The 18,978-nt window shown below is 41.0% G+C and overlaps 1 protein-coding gene across 1 annotated transcript in view; it reads right to left on the bottom strand.

Moving 5' to 3' along the window:
* Positions 1 to 18,978, bottom strand: part of slc16a10 (solute carrier family 16 member 10) — a 32,458-nt gene that overhangs the window by 12,841 nt on the left and 639 nt on the right. Inside the window, exon 2 of the mRNA XM_071478434.1 lies at positions 1,644 to 1,788. Within this exon, the coding sequence (XP_071334535.1) occupies positions 1,644 to 1,788 (145 nt within the window). The remainder of the gene's footprint in view (positions 1 to 1,643; positions 1,789 to 18,978) is intronic.

The raw sequence follows: 18,978 nt of genomic DNA, 5'->3' as shown, positions 1-18,978 counted from the left end.
GATCTGCTTTATAAAATAACTTTCTGACAGAAAAATCACATGACTAAGACATTTTGCACCTTGCACTGTCCACTGCAGAACTCAGCTATCAGCCTGCCTCGTTGTTTGTGAAATGCTGCTTGATAAGCAGTGATTCAACTGTTTATCACTTATTGCACTTCAAAGTGATGACACAGTTAAAGTGCCACATTGTTTGGATCAGATATTTCTGTGTGTTGGTGTGTGCGTTTCCTCACGTGTACAGGATTCCAGGAAATTATTAACAACAGTGTGCTACATACAGAGCCTCTTAACCACAGAGAGCCGACAGAAGCTTAAAGGAGCAGGATTTGTTTTGGAAGATTTTCATTTAAATAAATGTCTGTTAAGTCAAGGCTCACCCCTGCTGCAGAGTGAGGTGACACAATGGTGACTGACCCAATGGCTCACTGATCAAAGTATTGAAATGTTTATGTATTTGCAGTATTAAGAACTTGGTGTCTGTGGTGACACAACCTGAACATATGCTTAATGCAGTTGCTACTAATGCAAACCAAACACTTCCTTCTGCTGCACCTTCACATTAAAAGCATTTAACTGGCGAAACACATGTTGACTTCCATGCTGATTGCCGCTTTAACAATAAAGTACTCAAGTGCTTCCCAAATATAGAATTGAATTGAAACTGTAATGTAACTGTAAGCAGATATATGGACATTTTATAGTTTTTATAGATATATTAACCACACCCATAACTCCACCTTTAAAAGTTGAAACATCTATAACTGGTATAAACAATTCATGACTGCTATATAATATTGCATTGTTGTAGATACATTTACTTCATGAATGATTTGTACACGTGTTTAAACAGTTAATAAATGTTTTATAACACACTACTACACACTACCTGTTTATGTTTGTAATCATGTAAACTAATAAGTTACAGAGGCTTTGTAAGAGTTTTAATTGTTCGCAAATAGACCATTGTTTGATAAATTAATCTCAGCACAAAGTTCATTAAGTATCTTTTCTGGAGCTTTCAGTTACATCACATGATCTTCTTCAGCAGAGTTTGCCCTGTCGTCATGCAATTGCAGCTGTTTGCATTTCCTCTCTTCTGAGCTAGAAGGACTTCTTGGAGAGTATCATGCGATACCATCAAAAACCCCAGACAAGCTTAAATGTTCACATGGGCTCCTTCCACTGCTCAGGAAAGTAAATGTGTGCATTTGTAATTCCATGACAACTGCAAAACTTCATCTGCTATGAGCAGTCATCTGATACAACTGAGAGCTCCAGAATAGCTACTAAATGGATCTTGTGGTGAGATGTCAAAGATAAAAAAATTGAAATCTCTTCATTCTATTTTGTTGCACTGAGTTTTTTGTCATGTTTAGTTCATTTAGTCCCAAGAGTCACTAGGTTTGTTACTAGGCTAGCTAAATTGGCAACACTGCCTGTTAACACCCCCTGATGACATAACAGAAACTCATATTAAAAAAACCAGTGGGGAGACTCCAACACTCAGCCATTTGACCAATGTGACTTCATCAATCAGTCAGCGACAAACCAGACCAGCCATCAATATTTAGGAAAAACATACCCAAACAAATCAAGCTCCTGATCATTTCATGTAAACTATGAAGGGTTTGCTTCCTTACGTGACAAAGGAGCTGGCCAAGAGGCCAACCAGGCCAACAGCGGCGCCGCCCACTGCAGTAATCCTACAGCCGAGGATGTCAGTGAAGACGCTGACAATGGGAGAGCAGAAGAAGATCATCCCCATGGAGAGGGAGCCCACCCACGCTGCAGGAGACAGAGAGAGAGAAAGCAAGAGAGGCTGAATGAACGAGGAAATGTGACATGATGATCATTTCACATTCAGAAAACTGCTGGAGACGCCAAACAATAAGACGGTCCACAATAAGACGGTGGTACACGACAAACCACAAAACAAAGCCCAATGATGAAAAAATCAAACACAAACATACACTGTACAGTCCATTTACTCAGGAAATCAGTCACCAGATGTGTTACATGTCCTGAGCTTCCTTTGGTTGAGGATCGTGGGCATTAATCACACTCCACGTTGTTTGCATCTGTAGCCATGTTTCTTTGTAACCTTGAAGGAAACAGCTCAGGGGATGCCACTTGCCTTTTCAAGACCAAGTGCACAATGACTAAGAGGTGCAACAGCAGGAAAACACACAGTGGACAGGAAAGAGTGATCAGGAAATCACTTGGGCCTAATATCAACACTAAACACACACATACCATGGGAACATCATTTACCTCCTGGGTACATCATGTAACCTCTCACTTCCCTTCCTCAGTAGACTCAGGGTTTACCAAGAAATAATCCAGGAAAATCATTACTGTACATCCTGTATATTACCTTTCAGGAGTCCCGCTCATATCGTAACTAGAGATTTCAAATGGTTATAAACTGTACAGTATGTACAGTATGTATGATCTCTACAGGTTGAGCTTTGTCTGTTGGCTCATGGTTAAAGGGACACTCCACCAGTTTATAGGTAAAATTACAGGTAAAGGAGGTCAGTACTCCTCAGCCTTTGGAAACAGAAAGCCTGTTTTACAAAGTGGGTGTGGGGTCAAACAGACCTGTTCAGACCTGCATTAACATGCATCTTCAGTCATTTTACACAACTAGTCAGCTCTAAGTACATCAGTTCGCACCAAATGGCAACCCACAGTGGCGTCACCCACTGGTTTGAGAGCTGCCTCGAGTTTGTGATTTGTGATAGAATGAAGGTTTAAGGCTCTTCAGCATTGGCTTCACTTTTCAGACCCAGAGTCTACGTCCATGTTTATTTACAGTTTGTGGTTCAAACCTGAACTTAGAGCTGTCCCCTGTGATCAGATCACCTGAGATGGATGTTTATGCAGGTCTGACCAGTCTTTTAAAAAATCTTTACTTTCAAATCCTTCCCCACAATGGATGCATAACTACTACAGTGCTGGAGTAATATTGTCATATTGACAAATCTTAGGTTCAGGTTTGTATAAAATCTCTTGTGTACTGCTTTAACTGGGCTCACTGACCTCAGTAAGACTAGATTTCATTTTCTTAGGCAGAAAAAGGGCAAGAAATGTCAGTAGAACTAAAACTATGACCATCAGGACAACAGCAGGAAACATCTGCAGTGTTTGCTCAGTGCTTGGTCGGCAGTCTTCTGTTGGTCTAAGGTTAAAAACTGCAGCAGGCCCCTAATATGTGTTTAAATATACATATTTACAGCCTTGTAGGTAAGCAGTTCTGAAACAGTAACAGCAGAGAGGGACTTGATCATTTTGGGATTACCCAAAGAAAAGAAAAATCAATATGTTGATAATGGAGGCAGGCTCTGATAACTCCTAAAGCTTTTAGCCTTATCTCAAGTTGTTTTTATATTACTCAACACAAATGGGCAGACATCATGTGACATATCTAGGAAACAACACTTGCTGCTCTAGAAATGCTGACGTGCGCACCACGAAACAACGCTGACTAAACACACCAGTTCACAAATTGTGCAAGCCCTCAGAGTATCCTTTGGCCATAAAGAGGTAGGGAAGCTTGGAATGAGGGACATGTTTTGGTAGGAACGACTAACTGGGAAACCTCTAGGTCTCCAACAGTATCACAGTCCTTCACTAGATAACAGCATAGGTAGGATAAAGACGACTGCTCATGTGAACAACAAACCTGCACGTGTGATGAAAGAGATACAGAATGAGGTACTGGAGTTGTTTTTCTCATTTCTGAAGCAGTTTCTGGGGAAACTGGTGAGAAAAAGTAGAACAGCTGGAGTTTCAATGTTTTTGCTGTCTGTTTTTTACGATGGAGTAAGGGGAAACCACTGTGTTGGGTGTCAGGGTTATTACTGGTTTTGCTGCCCTGTTTGCTCTGAGAATCCTCATCTGATACCATGCTGTCAGAGTATTACACCTTTTCAGGTTTCCCCAAGAGACGGAGGGTATGAAGCAGGTTAGAAGAAAAACACCCTGCTATCCTGACACACTTCACCAGAACTGAGGTTTCACAATTTGTTTTTATTCCGTAGCAGTCCTGATGTAGTGAGTGTAGCTGCTGTCATGCTAAAGTGCTCACAGTGTTGACATGGCAACGTTTAGCAAGAAATGTTGACCATGCTTACTTAAATTTTTGTGTTATTGTGCTATTGCTAACATTTGCCAACATGCAAAATTGCAGTGAACACAAAGAACAACGGCGGTTGTCAAATTCAAAGTGACCTGCAGATGGAGCTGCATAAAAAGTGGGGGGGTCACTAATTTTTTGCAACTCATCATGAGGGGACTTGATCCATCTGTAGGCTGATTTTAGTTCAAGCTGAGTGCAGATGAATCGGTGACACATTTTTAACAACCAATCAGAAACGATAAATTAAATAAAGACAGGTGCGTGAGCTGTTTTGTTACCGGTGTTGCTACTGTATAATTTGTCCACCAGAGGGTGCTGTGTCTCCGCTCTAATCCCTGTGACTGACCAAACGCATCACAGCTCAGCTGACCAGCAGGAACAGAGTTAGCATTTGTGGATCTGCGTCTCCATGGTAAGGTGCTCATTTCCAGACAGTCCCATCATGTTTTCCCTCGTCAATTTAGCAGAAGCAATAAAACACTTTTTATACTTGCAGTTCACCTATTGCTAAATTAGTTAGCCACAATGCTAGCTAATGCAACAGCTCGACAGTTGAAGACAACTAATGAGCCGTTAGCGTTTAGCATTCTGCCGAATGCTCTAATTAACTCACATGTCAGCACAGTTACAGTTGGTGTAGTCAAACACATCCGATTTTATATCTGGTTTGTCTCAGATACTGCACCTTTTCCGGATCAGTCCTTACCAACTGAGCTAATGTCTGACGTCACATATCAAAAGAGCTGGCTACAACTGGTGACATCTGAGGGACTGTTTGATTAGCTGAAAACAAACATGCACATTGAGCTGATTCAGCTACTCTGCATGTCCCTTAACAAAATGTAAGCAATTGTTACCACAAGTCTTCTGGTACAAATTTGAATATCGGCTGAAATATCATCATCACATTTTTTAAACATTGAAATTTTGAAGTTGGTATCAGATATTAAAAATCCTGTATCAGTTGGGCTCGAGTCTGTACTAGATTTCATGGAAACCCATCCAGTAGTTGTTGAGACATTACACTTGAATCAAAACTGTTTACATCATAGTGTTTACATCATAGTGGTGCTAGACAATTACATAAATAAATCATTTATGAACCCTGTTTAACCCTGTTTTTGTATATTTTTTGTATGAAATGCTGTTGTTTTTACTTTTATTTACTTATTTTATTTACTTATATTTTATTTACTTTTTTTAGTGTGGGTGAAGAGCCCCAGACAAATTTCCCACTCTTTTCATATTAATGAAAAGTCAAAAGATCACCAGAGTCAGTAGGATTCCTCTTCTGGGAACCTTGAATGTCAAGTAGAAAATTTCATGGCAGTGGATCAAATATCTGTGGAGATGTTTAAGTTTGGGCCGAAGTGGTGGAGCGAGCTATGTCTTCAGTGGCTAAAAGGGATTTTCCAGGGTATTTCAGTTCATTCCAGATGTTTTGTGTAGTTTTTTTTCAGTGTCCTCCACAACAGAGAAAGTAAAAGTTTAAAATATTTATGGATGTTTCAGGATTACAGGATCTTTGTACAGATGATTTGTGACCTTCCCTCCCTGTTTCCCCTGGGTTTCCCCACACTGCTGTGCTCCAGTTCATAGGTATGAGTTGTATACACAGCACAGATGCTGAAGGTGGATAGATACTCGTTTTTCAAAGTCAAAAACAGTGCCAAACTTACAGCAGTGCTGGAGTGAGTTAAACCAAACCTGACCTGATCAGCAGATGTCTAAAAATACTTCTGTGTAACCTACGTGTAGTTTCCCTCCTCTTGCTCGATGCACTAAGCTAGTTTGTCAGTGTGAGCCACTGCCAAAGCTTCTGAGGACCTCTTTAAGACACTGCAGTCAGGAGAACGGCCCAAACTCAATGGGATCTGCTCTGCCTGGTCTCATATTTGTGGGGATATCAGCTCCCTTTAAGCAACATAATGTAATAAATGGCAGTGAACTAGAAAGGCAAAGAATCCCTCAAAGACAACAGGAAATTGTTGTTATGGTTTCATCTGCCGGTTCCCCTGATTTAAAAAGCATTTACGCTTCAGACAAAGAGGAATTCCAGATTGAAAAATGTAATTTCAGGATTCTCTCTGTCCCAGTGACATCTAGCCGCAGGCCCCTGCTTGGACACTGAGGCAGAGTTTCTCTAAGTCGTCTGTCTGCTTTGTTAAAGACTCTTTGCTGGAAACCCCTCTGCCCTGAACCCAATCACCCTACAGTGACTGATCCTACAGCAGTGAGCGCTGCATAACGCTCTGCCTCTGGTAAAGCAGAAAGGATGTGTTCAGCAGCCACTGAGGTGACACTACCGACAGTTTGACCTCAGATCCTTGGTGTCCAGTCCCCCTGCAGGCACAGGTCCAGGATCAGCAGTGATCCTGCTGCTTGACCTGCGTGTGCTGCCAAGAACGACCTTCTTTTGTCTCATGTACATGCATCATATTCCAAATACATTTTTCTGAATAGATCATCAGGATGTTATTTAACAATTATATAAAAACTGACACTGTTACAGTATATTTACACAACTGAATTGCCAATGTTTTTGGTTTTGGAACCAACTTTTAGCTAACATTACATTTAGCTTCCAACTATGAGCTAACCAAACATAATCTTAATCTAACTCTGTAACTGCTGTATGTCTCTGCTTGTTTAACTAGATTTCACACGCTCTTATTATTATCACTGTATATTACTGTGTTGCAACTGACTTAGCTTGGCAATTCATGTACTGTGCAGTCAGCCGTCGCCATCTTGCTGGATATTATAAAAACATTACAGATTACCATCAAACCATTTCCTACACAAAAACTGTAAGTACATATTTTGAATAACATCATAATTCCTATTTTGTTTCCACATATCTAACTGCCAGGAGGTGAGCAATCACTGACAACATCAAATAAAACCTGTGTAAAGCACAAACAGGCTCTAATGGATCCTGTTTCCATCTATTCATCCTAATGGTGAATAAATTCAGAGGGTGTGCATTAAAGCCATTGGCTGGGGAGTTATCTATTTACCAGAGTTAATGGAAACAACTAATGGACAAGGACACTTGGCTCGTAACGCAGTGGTCTGACAGGCCTTTTCCCCGTCCTGGTCAAATAAACAGCTTGTGGCTGTAGCACTTTCTAGGAATCTGTTGACAGAAGATGCTCAGAGTCAAATCTGGTTCCAACATGAAGAATGAAGTCAGGCTTCATTTAACACCAGAGAACCTAACGTGTCAACGTGTTCCACTGGAATAAGCAGAAAGTGAGAAGAAAAGGTGTTAAAAAACAAGACACACACACACGCACGCGACCAGATGTCCTGCTGTATCACCACCTCAACATGCAGCCCTGCAGGAGGATTATTAATGTTTTGATAGTTGGAGGAATTGTTAACTACTGCGATGGCCTTCTTTTTAACTACATGTTAGCAGTATAGTAATAGTAGTGTTATGTGTTTCAGATAACATGAACTTTAAACCTGTATGTTCCCTTTGTCTGCTGAAGCACTGAGGTTAGGTCAGTACTGATGTTAAATATTAAAGTCTTTTGTTTATTTCAAACCTCTGATGCTACTGTTAGAAACATACAACCATAACTTCCAGTGGTGGAAAAGACAGTTCTGTTGTTTCTCCTGTGTGTTGCTTTAACTCAGCTTCTTCCAGTGGGAAGAAAGATGTAGCGTAACTTCAGGTGTTACCTGCAGGGTAACACTGGATGGAGACACACACAGTACACAGGACCCAGACTCACTGGCTCTGCACAGACAGAAGGAATGATGGACTGAACTACTGCCACAGTGGAACCTCCACCCAGCAGCCTGAGCAGCCAGCTCGTATTACAATCACAGTTTTAGACCCATGGGGTCAGGAAGTGAACCACACTGTACTGAACTCTCTGCTGGCTCCCACAAGGCAGAGCAAATTTTTCTCTGGTGATGACGGTGAGTGAAGAGGACAAAGAAAGAAAAGAGAAAGAGTTATGAAAAGCCAAGGAGAGGTGTAGAATTGTGTGTAGAGACCCTTGTGTTTCCCAGCTGGCCTTGGATTACATCCTACCAGAGCTTTGTTTCCTACTGCTTGTCTCATTAGAAAAAAATTGGCAGCCCACTCTCCTTCTAAAAAAAAAAAAGACAAAGCAGAGCGAGCGGCAGGGTTAATGGGTTTACAAGATGTGGCCTATGTTAAGCTAAACATGTTTGGCACATAGCTGAGACTCATTACTAATGTCCCTCCCTCCTGGGGGGAACCACAGTAACAGAAGCACTGCATCACACAGTATATTACTTTGTTAATATTAGTGGAACAGTCTGTCTCGTTTGAAGAATTAAATGGACATTATACAACACTGTCCACAGGCTGAGCAGAACTCCTCACAAATATTAAATCAACGGACATATATAACATCAGTGGAGTTCCCGTTAAGACTTCCTATGAGACATCATCACTGTGGTGTAACTGTTTCATCTTTCACAACAATAATTCCACTGAAATAAGTAGATGAAGGAAAATCAGCTGCAGCCTGTACAGATGCTGTGATTCCTGCATGAAAGCACCTTCTTAAGCTCCATGACAAAACTACGGTGGTGTTACTGTAGAACAACCGCTCCGGTTTATGAGGATGACTTTATAGATGTTGCTGTTCAATCACAAAGAAAAAAATCGGGGCCTTGCTGTGCTGCAGATACACATCTGGCCCTGAGTGGACAACACAGCATCAGTCATTACTCTGTCTTCAGCTTCAAGCAGCTGGAAGCCATTTATACAGAGCTGCTCCATTGGAGGCTCTGAAGGGGGAGAGGCAGTTAGAAAGGCCAATTATTGTGCACTCGCATCCCAACTCATGTCCGTCATGTGCCGTCTGGCCTCGCACCACAGGAAGTGAAAACTTCTGCTGGATGACACAGCAGAAAAGTCACGGAGCAGAGTGATTTATGGCTGAGAATAAAATCGAGAGAAAACAAATCGTGTGCTTGGAACGACTCTCGGCTGTGGACACATGAGGTCCATATGAAAAATGTTCAATGGGAGTCGTGTTCTGTGTGAGAGGGAAGAAAGGGGGTGGTGTGTCAGAGCTGATTGGTGATTGGGGGAGATTTTCCTCCACCCAATCTTGAAGTGCACAGTATAGAAATGGCTCCTCATTGAGTCTTTACTTAATGTCTCCAGAGTTGCTTGTCTGATATCTGCATTAGGAGCCACACATGTAGAGCTTATTTTTTATGTCTTCCATAAATCTGACAGCTCCCAATAATAAAACAAAAACTACACTGCATAAATACAAAAACCTCAGCACAGAGTGATAATAGGAATATTGTTTTCTGTGGCTCCCTCTGTTGTTTACATGGTGTCTCCTGCATGTCTTTGCTAACCTCTCCAAACTCACAGACCACACAGATGATATACCTCTGAATGTGGTTATCCTGTCAGGGTGGGTTGGAGCGGTGCTGCATGTGATGTATGTTGTCTGTGATGAGTTGTGAGCTGTCTCACACAGAGTGAATTACCTCCAGGACGACTGGACTGTTTGATGCACTTTAATGTCTATATTTGTTAATTACACATGCTTAATTGCAAAAATGGCAGAACTGTAAAGGAAGTGCTGTCAAATACAGTAGATCAAATTGCATTGGCTGAATCAGATCATAATTACTAACCAATAACTAATATCAAGCTAATATCATGGGGCCTTGACTCAATGGGTCTGTGTGGGGATGAAGAGTGAACCACCACCCATTGTTAACGCTCCCTGTCAGCCTGACTGGCAGCATGCTACGTGCCTCCCAGCCCCTCGGGCTGTGGCTTGAGGATGTGTGTCATGTGCAGGAGGTCAAACAGTTGGTCCTTCTGCTGCCACTAAAGTGGTGCTCTGCCTCCAACGTGTTTACCCTGCTCCAGGCTTTATCTCTTCACAACCTTCACCTAATCTCAAGCTTACATGCACCTGAGATCAAACAGCCAGTCAAATATTAACCTGTGTACGTTTAAAACTTGTCAAGGTTTTCTGGACTGATTTGATCCATGCAACATTTTTTTTTTATAACTGAAGTTACAAGTTGCCCACGCAGGCCAGCTGTTAACAGCTGTGGTATACTGTGAGATCTACTTGAAAAAACAGGCTGGCATGATTCCTCAGTGCTACACTTAAACCAAGACTGTGAAACTTAATAAGAAATAAAAACTTAATAAAACTTAAATAAGAAATAACACTATAATACAGTATTTTTTACAGTACACCCTCATCAGTCCAGCACACTGACAGGCTCTGCTGCCACAGCCATACTTGGTCTGGTATGACCAGTAGCTGAGGGTGGCTGAAGTTAGTAAACTTTAACATGTTTTTTGCTTTGACTAACTGACTTTATGCTCCCCTTCTGCTTCTGCCTGTTACACTACATTTGCATTTGTCATTATCCTGTAGTTGCTAAACAGCCATTGTTCAGCAGCAGTTACACAGAATCGTTTTAATGCAGGACTTTATTATTCACATTTTTAATTGCAGACTGTTGGTGGACACAAATCACATATGGAGTCATGGATATACTCCTCTTTTTGATCAGTGAGACAAGTTACTGCTCAATGTCATGTCTTCACTTTTGTATGGATTAAAGAAAAGAAATGACTGTTGATTAGTTAACTTTAGAGGTGCAGGTAGGGCAGTTCCCCCTCTCTCTGTGGTAAACTAAGATAAGATAAAAGCTGCTGACTCTACCTTTGTATCTAATGGCCAGATATGAGACTCTGTCAGAAACAAATGACATGTTAAACTATACCTTTAGAAATTTGGTACTACATGGCTTTCAGCAGTGACTTTAATTCTTAAACACAATTTCAACAGGCTTTTGTTTTTACAGATCTGGTCAACACACTCAGGGTCAGATGTATTACACTTTGGGACTTTGGGACCAAACCTGTGTGTATTCAGCTTTCTGATTTACCAGGACAGCAGCTCTTAAATGTAGTCAGCTCCTGGACTGCACCTGACACTCTTCAGAGGTGAGATATCCATATGTTCACTGAGCTCAGAAAGGAAGTCATAATAAATAATAATAATAATAATCAATAAATCAATAATCAACTATCAGCGATTTACTCATTCCACTGGCTGTGTTTTTTTTGTTTTTTTAGGGCAGATGAGGCAGGGCTTGTCTAGTGGTAGTTGAGGGGGCCACTGGTCTTGGTGAATATTTTGTGGGCACTATACAGAAAATAGCTTTCTGCTGGCCAGTTGCATCTGGTTTAAAACCAAAATAATCCCAAGGATCTCTTCCATAAGAGCATTTGCTGAAACTGGTGTGTGGGGAGTGGGGACGCCCTCAACCCAACCCCCTGCGCATGGGTGCACAGCACACACACCTGTGCGAATATATCAGCTTGTTGGACTTTTGGTTAGCCCAACCCTAAATCCTATCATCATGATTTGATTACATTTAATTTATTAAGAAATTTGTTACAACAAATGACTACACTATGAATTTAACATGAATCTCATCCATATTACATTTGGAGGCAATAATCGTGGTGAGTGGAGCCTGCAGCCAAACTTTCACTAAAATCTTTTAACTAAACAACAAAAGTTCTTGTGATTTTACACCATTGATGAAGTTCAAGTTTGATAGAGACAAACCAAAATTCCTCTTTCACTGTGACTTTGTGTTACAGTAATCACATATTGTGTTAATTAATAACTGCCTATTGGCTTTATTTTTCTAATAATCAGGTTCTAGTCATATACAAGCCTTACTAAATGCAAATGTTCTACCACTACGACCATTTAAATCCCATTTACATCTGCTGTTCAGAGGCAAAACAGACAGTGGGAATCCTTCATAATCACCCTCTGTTAATATGTCTAAAGTTCTAAACACAATCCTCCCTTGAATGGAGGAGGAGTCAGACGCACACTGCAGACACTCGCACAAGTGATGCGAAAATGAAATTGACTAAACTGACTGCAGCAGTTTGCAATGAGCTGAAAAGAATCAGGACAAGGCAGAAGAAACCTGAAGAGAGGGGGAAGCCTCACACAGAGAGTCCTTCCTCTCTGATCGGATCAAGCTTCAGTGGGTACAGGCGGCCTTACAGCTGCAAGTCAGACAGGGGACAAAGACTGTGTCAAAAAATATCAACATGACAAGAAAAGAGCGTACGAGCTACTACCTCTTGTTGATGTGGAAGAGTTAACATCCACAAACACACCTTGCTCAGGGCCATATTTCTTTTTTGTGAATTTATGGCTGCCGCACTTCAACTACATTTCATCTAATGTTGGCAGAAGCAGGTCAAACTCCAACCAACCACTGGCCCATCAGCAGCCGAGCTGCAGCGCAGTCTGGTGCTGTGAGCTCGTGGGTGAAACGCAGGCTCTCACTGACACTGATACTAACACAATATTTTCAACTTCACTGTACAATCGCTGTGTCAGTTTCACATCCAGCGACAATATATCAGCTTCTCTTTATGTTTTCCTTTGAGATTGAGTGAAAAATAATATTCAGCGAAAATATGGACACGTGACTCCATGTTATTGACATAAAGGACAACCACATGAGGTCAGGTTACTTCAGATTCATCAAAACAGTAAAATCAAGGACTCTAAACTGTGTGTTTGGTCCAAAGGTCTGGGCTGCTTTAACATTAGATGACAAGTGGTTTTAATGGCATGATGCCCAGGAATAACCCCATTTGGCATTCCCACAGGGAGGGAACCAGAGCCTGCAACACAGATGTGAAGGCCACTGACCTGGCAGCTCAGGCCAGACAGTAAGCTGGACCTCCCCGCCCTAGCATTACACACTCTGATTGGTTGATTAAAATGACCAATTTCCCAGTTTTGTGCACGTTTTCTGTGGTGCTAGAAAAGATAGCAAACAGCTGCCATATGAGAGCTGAGGACGTCAACAAATAATTTGTCTAATCCAGAATGTGGGAAATTCATCAAGGTCCCACAGAGTTTTAACAAATGTGACACATTTGACATTTAGTCTGACGGAAACGTTTTTCTTTAGTGTTGATAATGTGATGGGCCCAGGTGAGATGCTGTGAAGAAAACAGGGTGTTTCTTTAGTTGAAGATGTGAGATCACAGATCAAGAAGGCCACTTAGGTGTAGTATGCAGCTTATACACTGTGGAGATCCTGCTGAGGCAGAAATATGATTTGTTATGTTTAAATCTCCTTGTGATTAATAATAAAGACTAACTCTACAGCCACCAATCAGATTAGTCTGAGTTAATTAAATGAAACACTGGGCTTTGTGATAAAGTATTAAAACTATATGTGTGCAGGACCTGAAATTACCCACACTGCACTTGTGCTAAAGATCGACTACACCTTCTTTCCATGAGCTGTCACATGCAGCTGTATTTTGATCAGAAAGTAATCCAGGGTCATATTCATGTTCATTCTCTGCTGAAGGACAGTTGAGCAGGTATCAGTTGTGTTCGATTGTGTTTCCAGCTTCAGTCACAGTTCCCGCACGGAAACGACAAACATGCTGCTTTAATTAGAACATGACTGAAGGGAGATTTTCATTTCTGAAGAAATTTCATGCTCATGCTCAATTCTGGCCTTGAACACACCAATCAGAAGGAAGTAAGCAATATATTTGAATCCAGTTCTGTGAAATTTACAAATTTATAAATAAGACATTTCAACATTATGAGCAGCTATTCATTTATCTGTAAACTTCCTGAAGCTGAGCTAAGAGGTAACTGCTCACATACCTTTAAACTTAACATATAAAGGCCCAAAAACAAACTTTCCTTTAATAACTTATTCATTTTGAGGTGTGTAATATCATAACAACAATGGTGGAAGGTCATAAGGGACATTGTTCGCAAAATATCCAGCTTCCCCAGAATACATAAACCGCCCACTTCCTTCATGTACTTCATGTATTGCTGTATTGTATAGATGGCAAGAACTACACATTATGTTTAACCCATTCTCTAGACCCTCTTCCACCCCCCCTCCCTTTTCCCGTTTCTTTTTCTTTCAACTTGTATAAGTATCTTCATCAGTATGTAGAAAAATGTACCGTCTCATTTTCTCTATTCGTTAAAAAACAATAAAAGTTGAAGTAAACAAAAAAAGAGATGTGTGGTATCATTAGTATGTCATTATTTCATATACAAGTAGCTGAGGTAGTTTCTAAGCACATGCTGCTTCAACAGTATGAGATGAAGCGTGCTGCAACATGTGCGTTGGTATGTCTCTGTTGGGTCTCACAGCACAGGGAGCTCAGATGGGTTTTCAGTGTGAAACCGTCACACATGGAGTCAGACAATATCCTGTGCTGTTTGCACCAGTTTCCACAGTGAGGATCCATAAAGAACAAACTTATAAAATGACTTATCATTTGACTTTAAAGAGCCAACATTAAAGAGTAAATGAACAGCTAGTTATTTGTTGATCTCACCATGTTATGTGGGATGTTTACTCTGTGCCATCATGATTGGACCCGTTGAAATAAACAAAGTAGAATCAAACCAGACAGAATTGTTCCCCAAACAAACTCAGTCATCAGGACATGAGGACAGGAGCCTGGGCCTACAACACAGGCTCATTGTACACTGGGATATTACATCTCTCACTGAAAGTATACTCTACTACAATAACATCGAATCACAACTCTTATACACTTCTACTCAACCCCATATTTCCCAGTTATAATTTCTGCTAACATCTGAAGAATGGAAACATCTCACATCTCCATTTGGCTTTTTAACACGTCACTTATTACAGGTAAAGCAGGGTAAAAGGGGCCCGTCTGAGATAGTCCCATTGGTGCCAAAAACAACCAAAACTCTGGTTGTTTTTGCTATGACAACCAATGCTTAAACCCCATTACTGCTAAAAGTAAAAGTCACCAGCTTCACAAGAACATTTTTCCACAGCAATGCATAGTATATCTTCCCTACAGAGTCATATGTGCAGCCAACAAATGGAGAGGACGAGCAGAAGGCTGCAGTGATAATGCAGACGGAAGTGAAGCTGCTGACTTCAGATAAAACGAGCAGGTCATGTCCTCAGCAAGGGTCTGGTGTGCAGCTCCTGTACAAGACCGTTAGTGTGACTCTGTCCCTCTTTGGAAGGGAAACTAATGCAAAGGGGAAAACCAGACAGGGAAACTACAAGTGGATGTAAGTGGGAGTAAATCTTATTAGTCCTACTTAGATCGACCGCAAGTTTGTTTGCTATTGACATATGATTATATTTCTTAACATTCATATATGAAAATTGTTAAGGCTGCAGTGAACTATTACTTTCTTTCAAATGAAAAAGCAAATAATCTCCATCACTTGCTCTCAGAGATGAAGGTGACAATTAGTGACTTCATTATTAATCCACTATCAACATTTTTCATTCATTTTCTGTCATATCAACTGATCAAATTAAAATCCATTCAAATAATAAAGTTGAACTTAGGGACTTGGTATGTGATATTATAAGGTATAAAACTTTAAAGGGGTATTCCAGCTATTTACTTTGTCATTTCTAAAATGTCTTGGTCAGAATGGAACAGGCAACAAAAAGGATCCTATTCTAATGAATCATGATGTTTACCTCATTGTGACTCTCAGAGTGACTGGCCTCTCTCACTTCCTCTTACCATCCTTGGCACTTTTTCTGTGCTAGTGTCCAACTTCAAAACCACTCAACTGGCCGATTAACACCCATCACCCCGCTGCTGGAGACAGGAAGACCTGCTGTACAGAGAGGTCATCTTGGATGAAGCAGCGCTTCATGTTTACTCTGGAAACATACAAACAGGATCTGGAACAACACACAGATGATTGTGCGCTCGCGTCAGGAGGTGGACAAGTGCAGGTGAAAACGAGCTATCCCCAAATCCTGCTGTCATCACAACAGCAACTGACGGACTAAGTGTAAAATAAACCTCTAGATCTAAACTTTACAACCTTTGTGTCAGGCATATTTCCCATTTCAGCTGGAATGTTTTCATCTAAAAGAAGGATACTGTTGAACTTCTGGATTACTGGGTTTTGTGGAGGTTACAGTATCATCACTGATCTAGACTTTACCCACACAGACAACTGAGAAAACCCTGGTGTCCCACAAGTGCAAAGGCTCATACCAAGTAGGTGATGTCAAACTGTAGAAAAGCTTCTGCTGGCATGTATACATGCAGACGTTCCAAAGCAGGTGTGCAGTAAGTGAAACACAGACACGGCTCAGCAAACAGAGTGAACAAGGAGGTAGGCTACACCCCCACTGACTAGAACTCCTTTGCATTGACTGCGACTGTGAGACATTTGGGGAATGACAGCAACAGAAATCAACAGAACTTAACCTTTGACCTTTCAGATATAAAATGTCAGTCCTTCATCATTTTATCCAGTTAGGCATTTGTGTTAAATTGTGTCATCACATTTACAAGAACACAAGGTCACCATGACCTTGAACTTTAACCTTTGACCAACAAATCAAATCTGTTCATCTTTGAGTCCAAGTAAATGTTTGGCATTTAAGTGAACTGCAGTCAGCATCCTGCAGCTCAGAATCCATAGACAGGCATGAGCGAGCATCCTGTGCATCGGCCAGGCTACATAATGGTGAGTGCATAAAAGAGATGAAAGTGAAGAGACTGACAGGGATGGTACAGACTATGTGGATTTTTTGACCTTTAAAAAAAATAAACTCAAACCAGCTTATCCAGAGTCATATCAAATATGAACCATTTGTGTGAGATTCTGTCATAATTGCTGTGAGAAGTCTTCAGTAATGGCTAAAAAGTGTTTTGTGAGGTCACACTGACCTTAACCTTTGACTTTTGTCCACGAAAATCTAATCAGTTAATCTTTGAGTCTAAGTGAATGTTTGTGCCAAATTTGAAGGAGTTCCGTCATGGTGTGGGTGTGTGTGGGTGTGTGTGTGTGTGTGTGTGTGTATAATACTGTATACTGGACTAAGCTAATGTTAGCTTTGCAGGAGAATGTACTACTTTTAAAGGTGCCCTGTGGAGTTTTTAAATTAGTTATGTTTGCATTCAGTATTACTATCTTGGCACATTACTGCCAAGTGTAGAAGGAAACCTTTAATCTTCAAATAAGGGATGAAAACCAAACCAACTGTCACTTATGTGTCAATATATGAGTCATCTCAAATTCTAAGGTGCTTTACAAAATGATGAGTACAGGAACTGTGTCAAACATTTTTGGGCTTTCTGTAGTGAAATCAGTTATGTTAAAAACAGTGTAAGTCTACATGGCAACCCTATCTCTAGACAAGAACATCAGTATTGTTCAATTCTGCTGAACCCTGGAAAAGACAACAATTTACTGATTGCAGTGCCAACGTTTTGAAAATTCTCACTTCGGACAATATCAATATCTGACAAATACCTAAGAACTACTGCTTCAAACAGAGCTGCAGTTATGACCACCTCTATCAAAACCAAACCAATTCCAAAACCATGTTCAAAGGTCTGAGGAGACCTGAATGATTATGTAACATGCTGAATTTGAACCAGTTCCAAAGGCACAATGTGTTCCATTTCATTTCATTAAAAAAAAAACTCCACTCTGCAATACTGGAAATATAGGAGTATAGAGACTCATTACCTGCTTCATTACTACATATCTTGCATATTTAAACTGCATCAAAGTAGCCAAATTAATGGCCTCAATATTAAATTATGAATTAAGATTTCTGTTTTTAGACTGTAGTAATCTTTAGCACCCAAAGCTGTTCCCTGAAGCTTGATATCACTTCTGACTTTGCAATAGGTGATGTGTGTGTTTTTACACTGAATGAACCTTCTCACCACATTAATTTCAAGATGTGTCTTATAGCAATGCATTTTGCTCTTGTGATAAATAATCAAATTTCTCTGACAATGTAACTTTATTTCTTGTGTTAGGCACAGGTCAGTGTAGCTGAATGGGCTGAATGGGTAACTTCTGTCACTGCAACTCCTGCAGTTGCCAGTAGGATTCAGATTCCTAATGAACCTCTGAAGGTTGGTGCTGTACAGTGGGAGCTCTGGTGTGAACATCTGCCTCATTTCCCCTTAAAAATAAGAAACCCAGGCTATCAATAGAGCAGGATGAGCAAAGTGCAAAGCACCGATCACACAGGCCTCTGTACAGTAACCACTTTGTGACTTTAAACATGGAAGAGAACACAGAGAAACTTGGAGACTCTTCCATCATTCATGTGTTGTCTGACTTCAAAAGACTGTCAACCAATTTTATGATTTACTTAACTGCACAACACAAGACGCAGAGGACACTGATGAAAATCCAACTTCCACTTTAGAAATGGACTTTCAAAGGGTGTGAAGACCGTGGTGGCGAATGAGTGCAGCGCTGGTTTACAGCAAATCTCTGGTGTTTCCTCATGTTTCCTGTCGCTGAAGAATGCGGCAACTGCGAACTGCTAACAACTTTCACACCTGACCTCCACTCGGTTTCAGACACAAACCAGTACACCCACTGGAAATGACAGCCACCACATGTGGTACCGTGGCGGTATTTGCCGCCAAGAAAGGCGCCATACCCCGGCATCCCCCGTGTCATTCCGCCGCAGCTGCTTTAAAGAGTAGCATTTCTGTCATTTTCCCTCTCTCACAGGAAACATATCAGATTACATGCTAGCTGAAGTTAGCTGGCTTGCAGTGTGTACGCTTCGCTGATTGGCAGGCTTGTCTGACCTGTCCTGGCGTTTAAAAGGCGTGAAATAAAGCGAAGGATTACTTGTCACACATAGAGCTGGAAAGCGTGCTGTAGAGGTCCAAAGGTCACAAGTTCAACTGCCCGCCACCAACAGGGAGGGGGTATATCAGGGGGAGCTAACAGTTGTAACCGCGCATTTTAATCACA

Source organism: Trachinotus anak, unplaced genomic scaffold (genome assembly GCF_046630095.1).
Source record: "Trachinotus anak isolate AG129_WGS33_773 ecotype Australia unplaced genomic scaffold, CSIRO_AGI_Tana_v1 ptg000005l, whole genome shotgun sequence".
NCBI lineage: Eukaryota > Metazoa > Chordata > Actinopteri > Carangiformes > Carangidae > Trachinotus > Trachinotus anak.
Note: the sequence above shows the minus strand (reverse complement) of the source record. Positions and strands in the feature narration are given on the sequence as shown.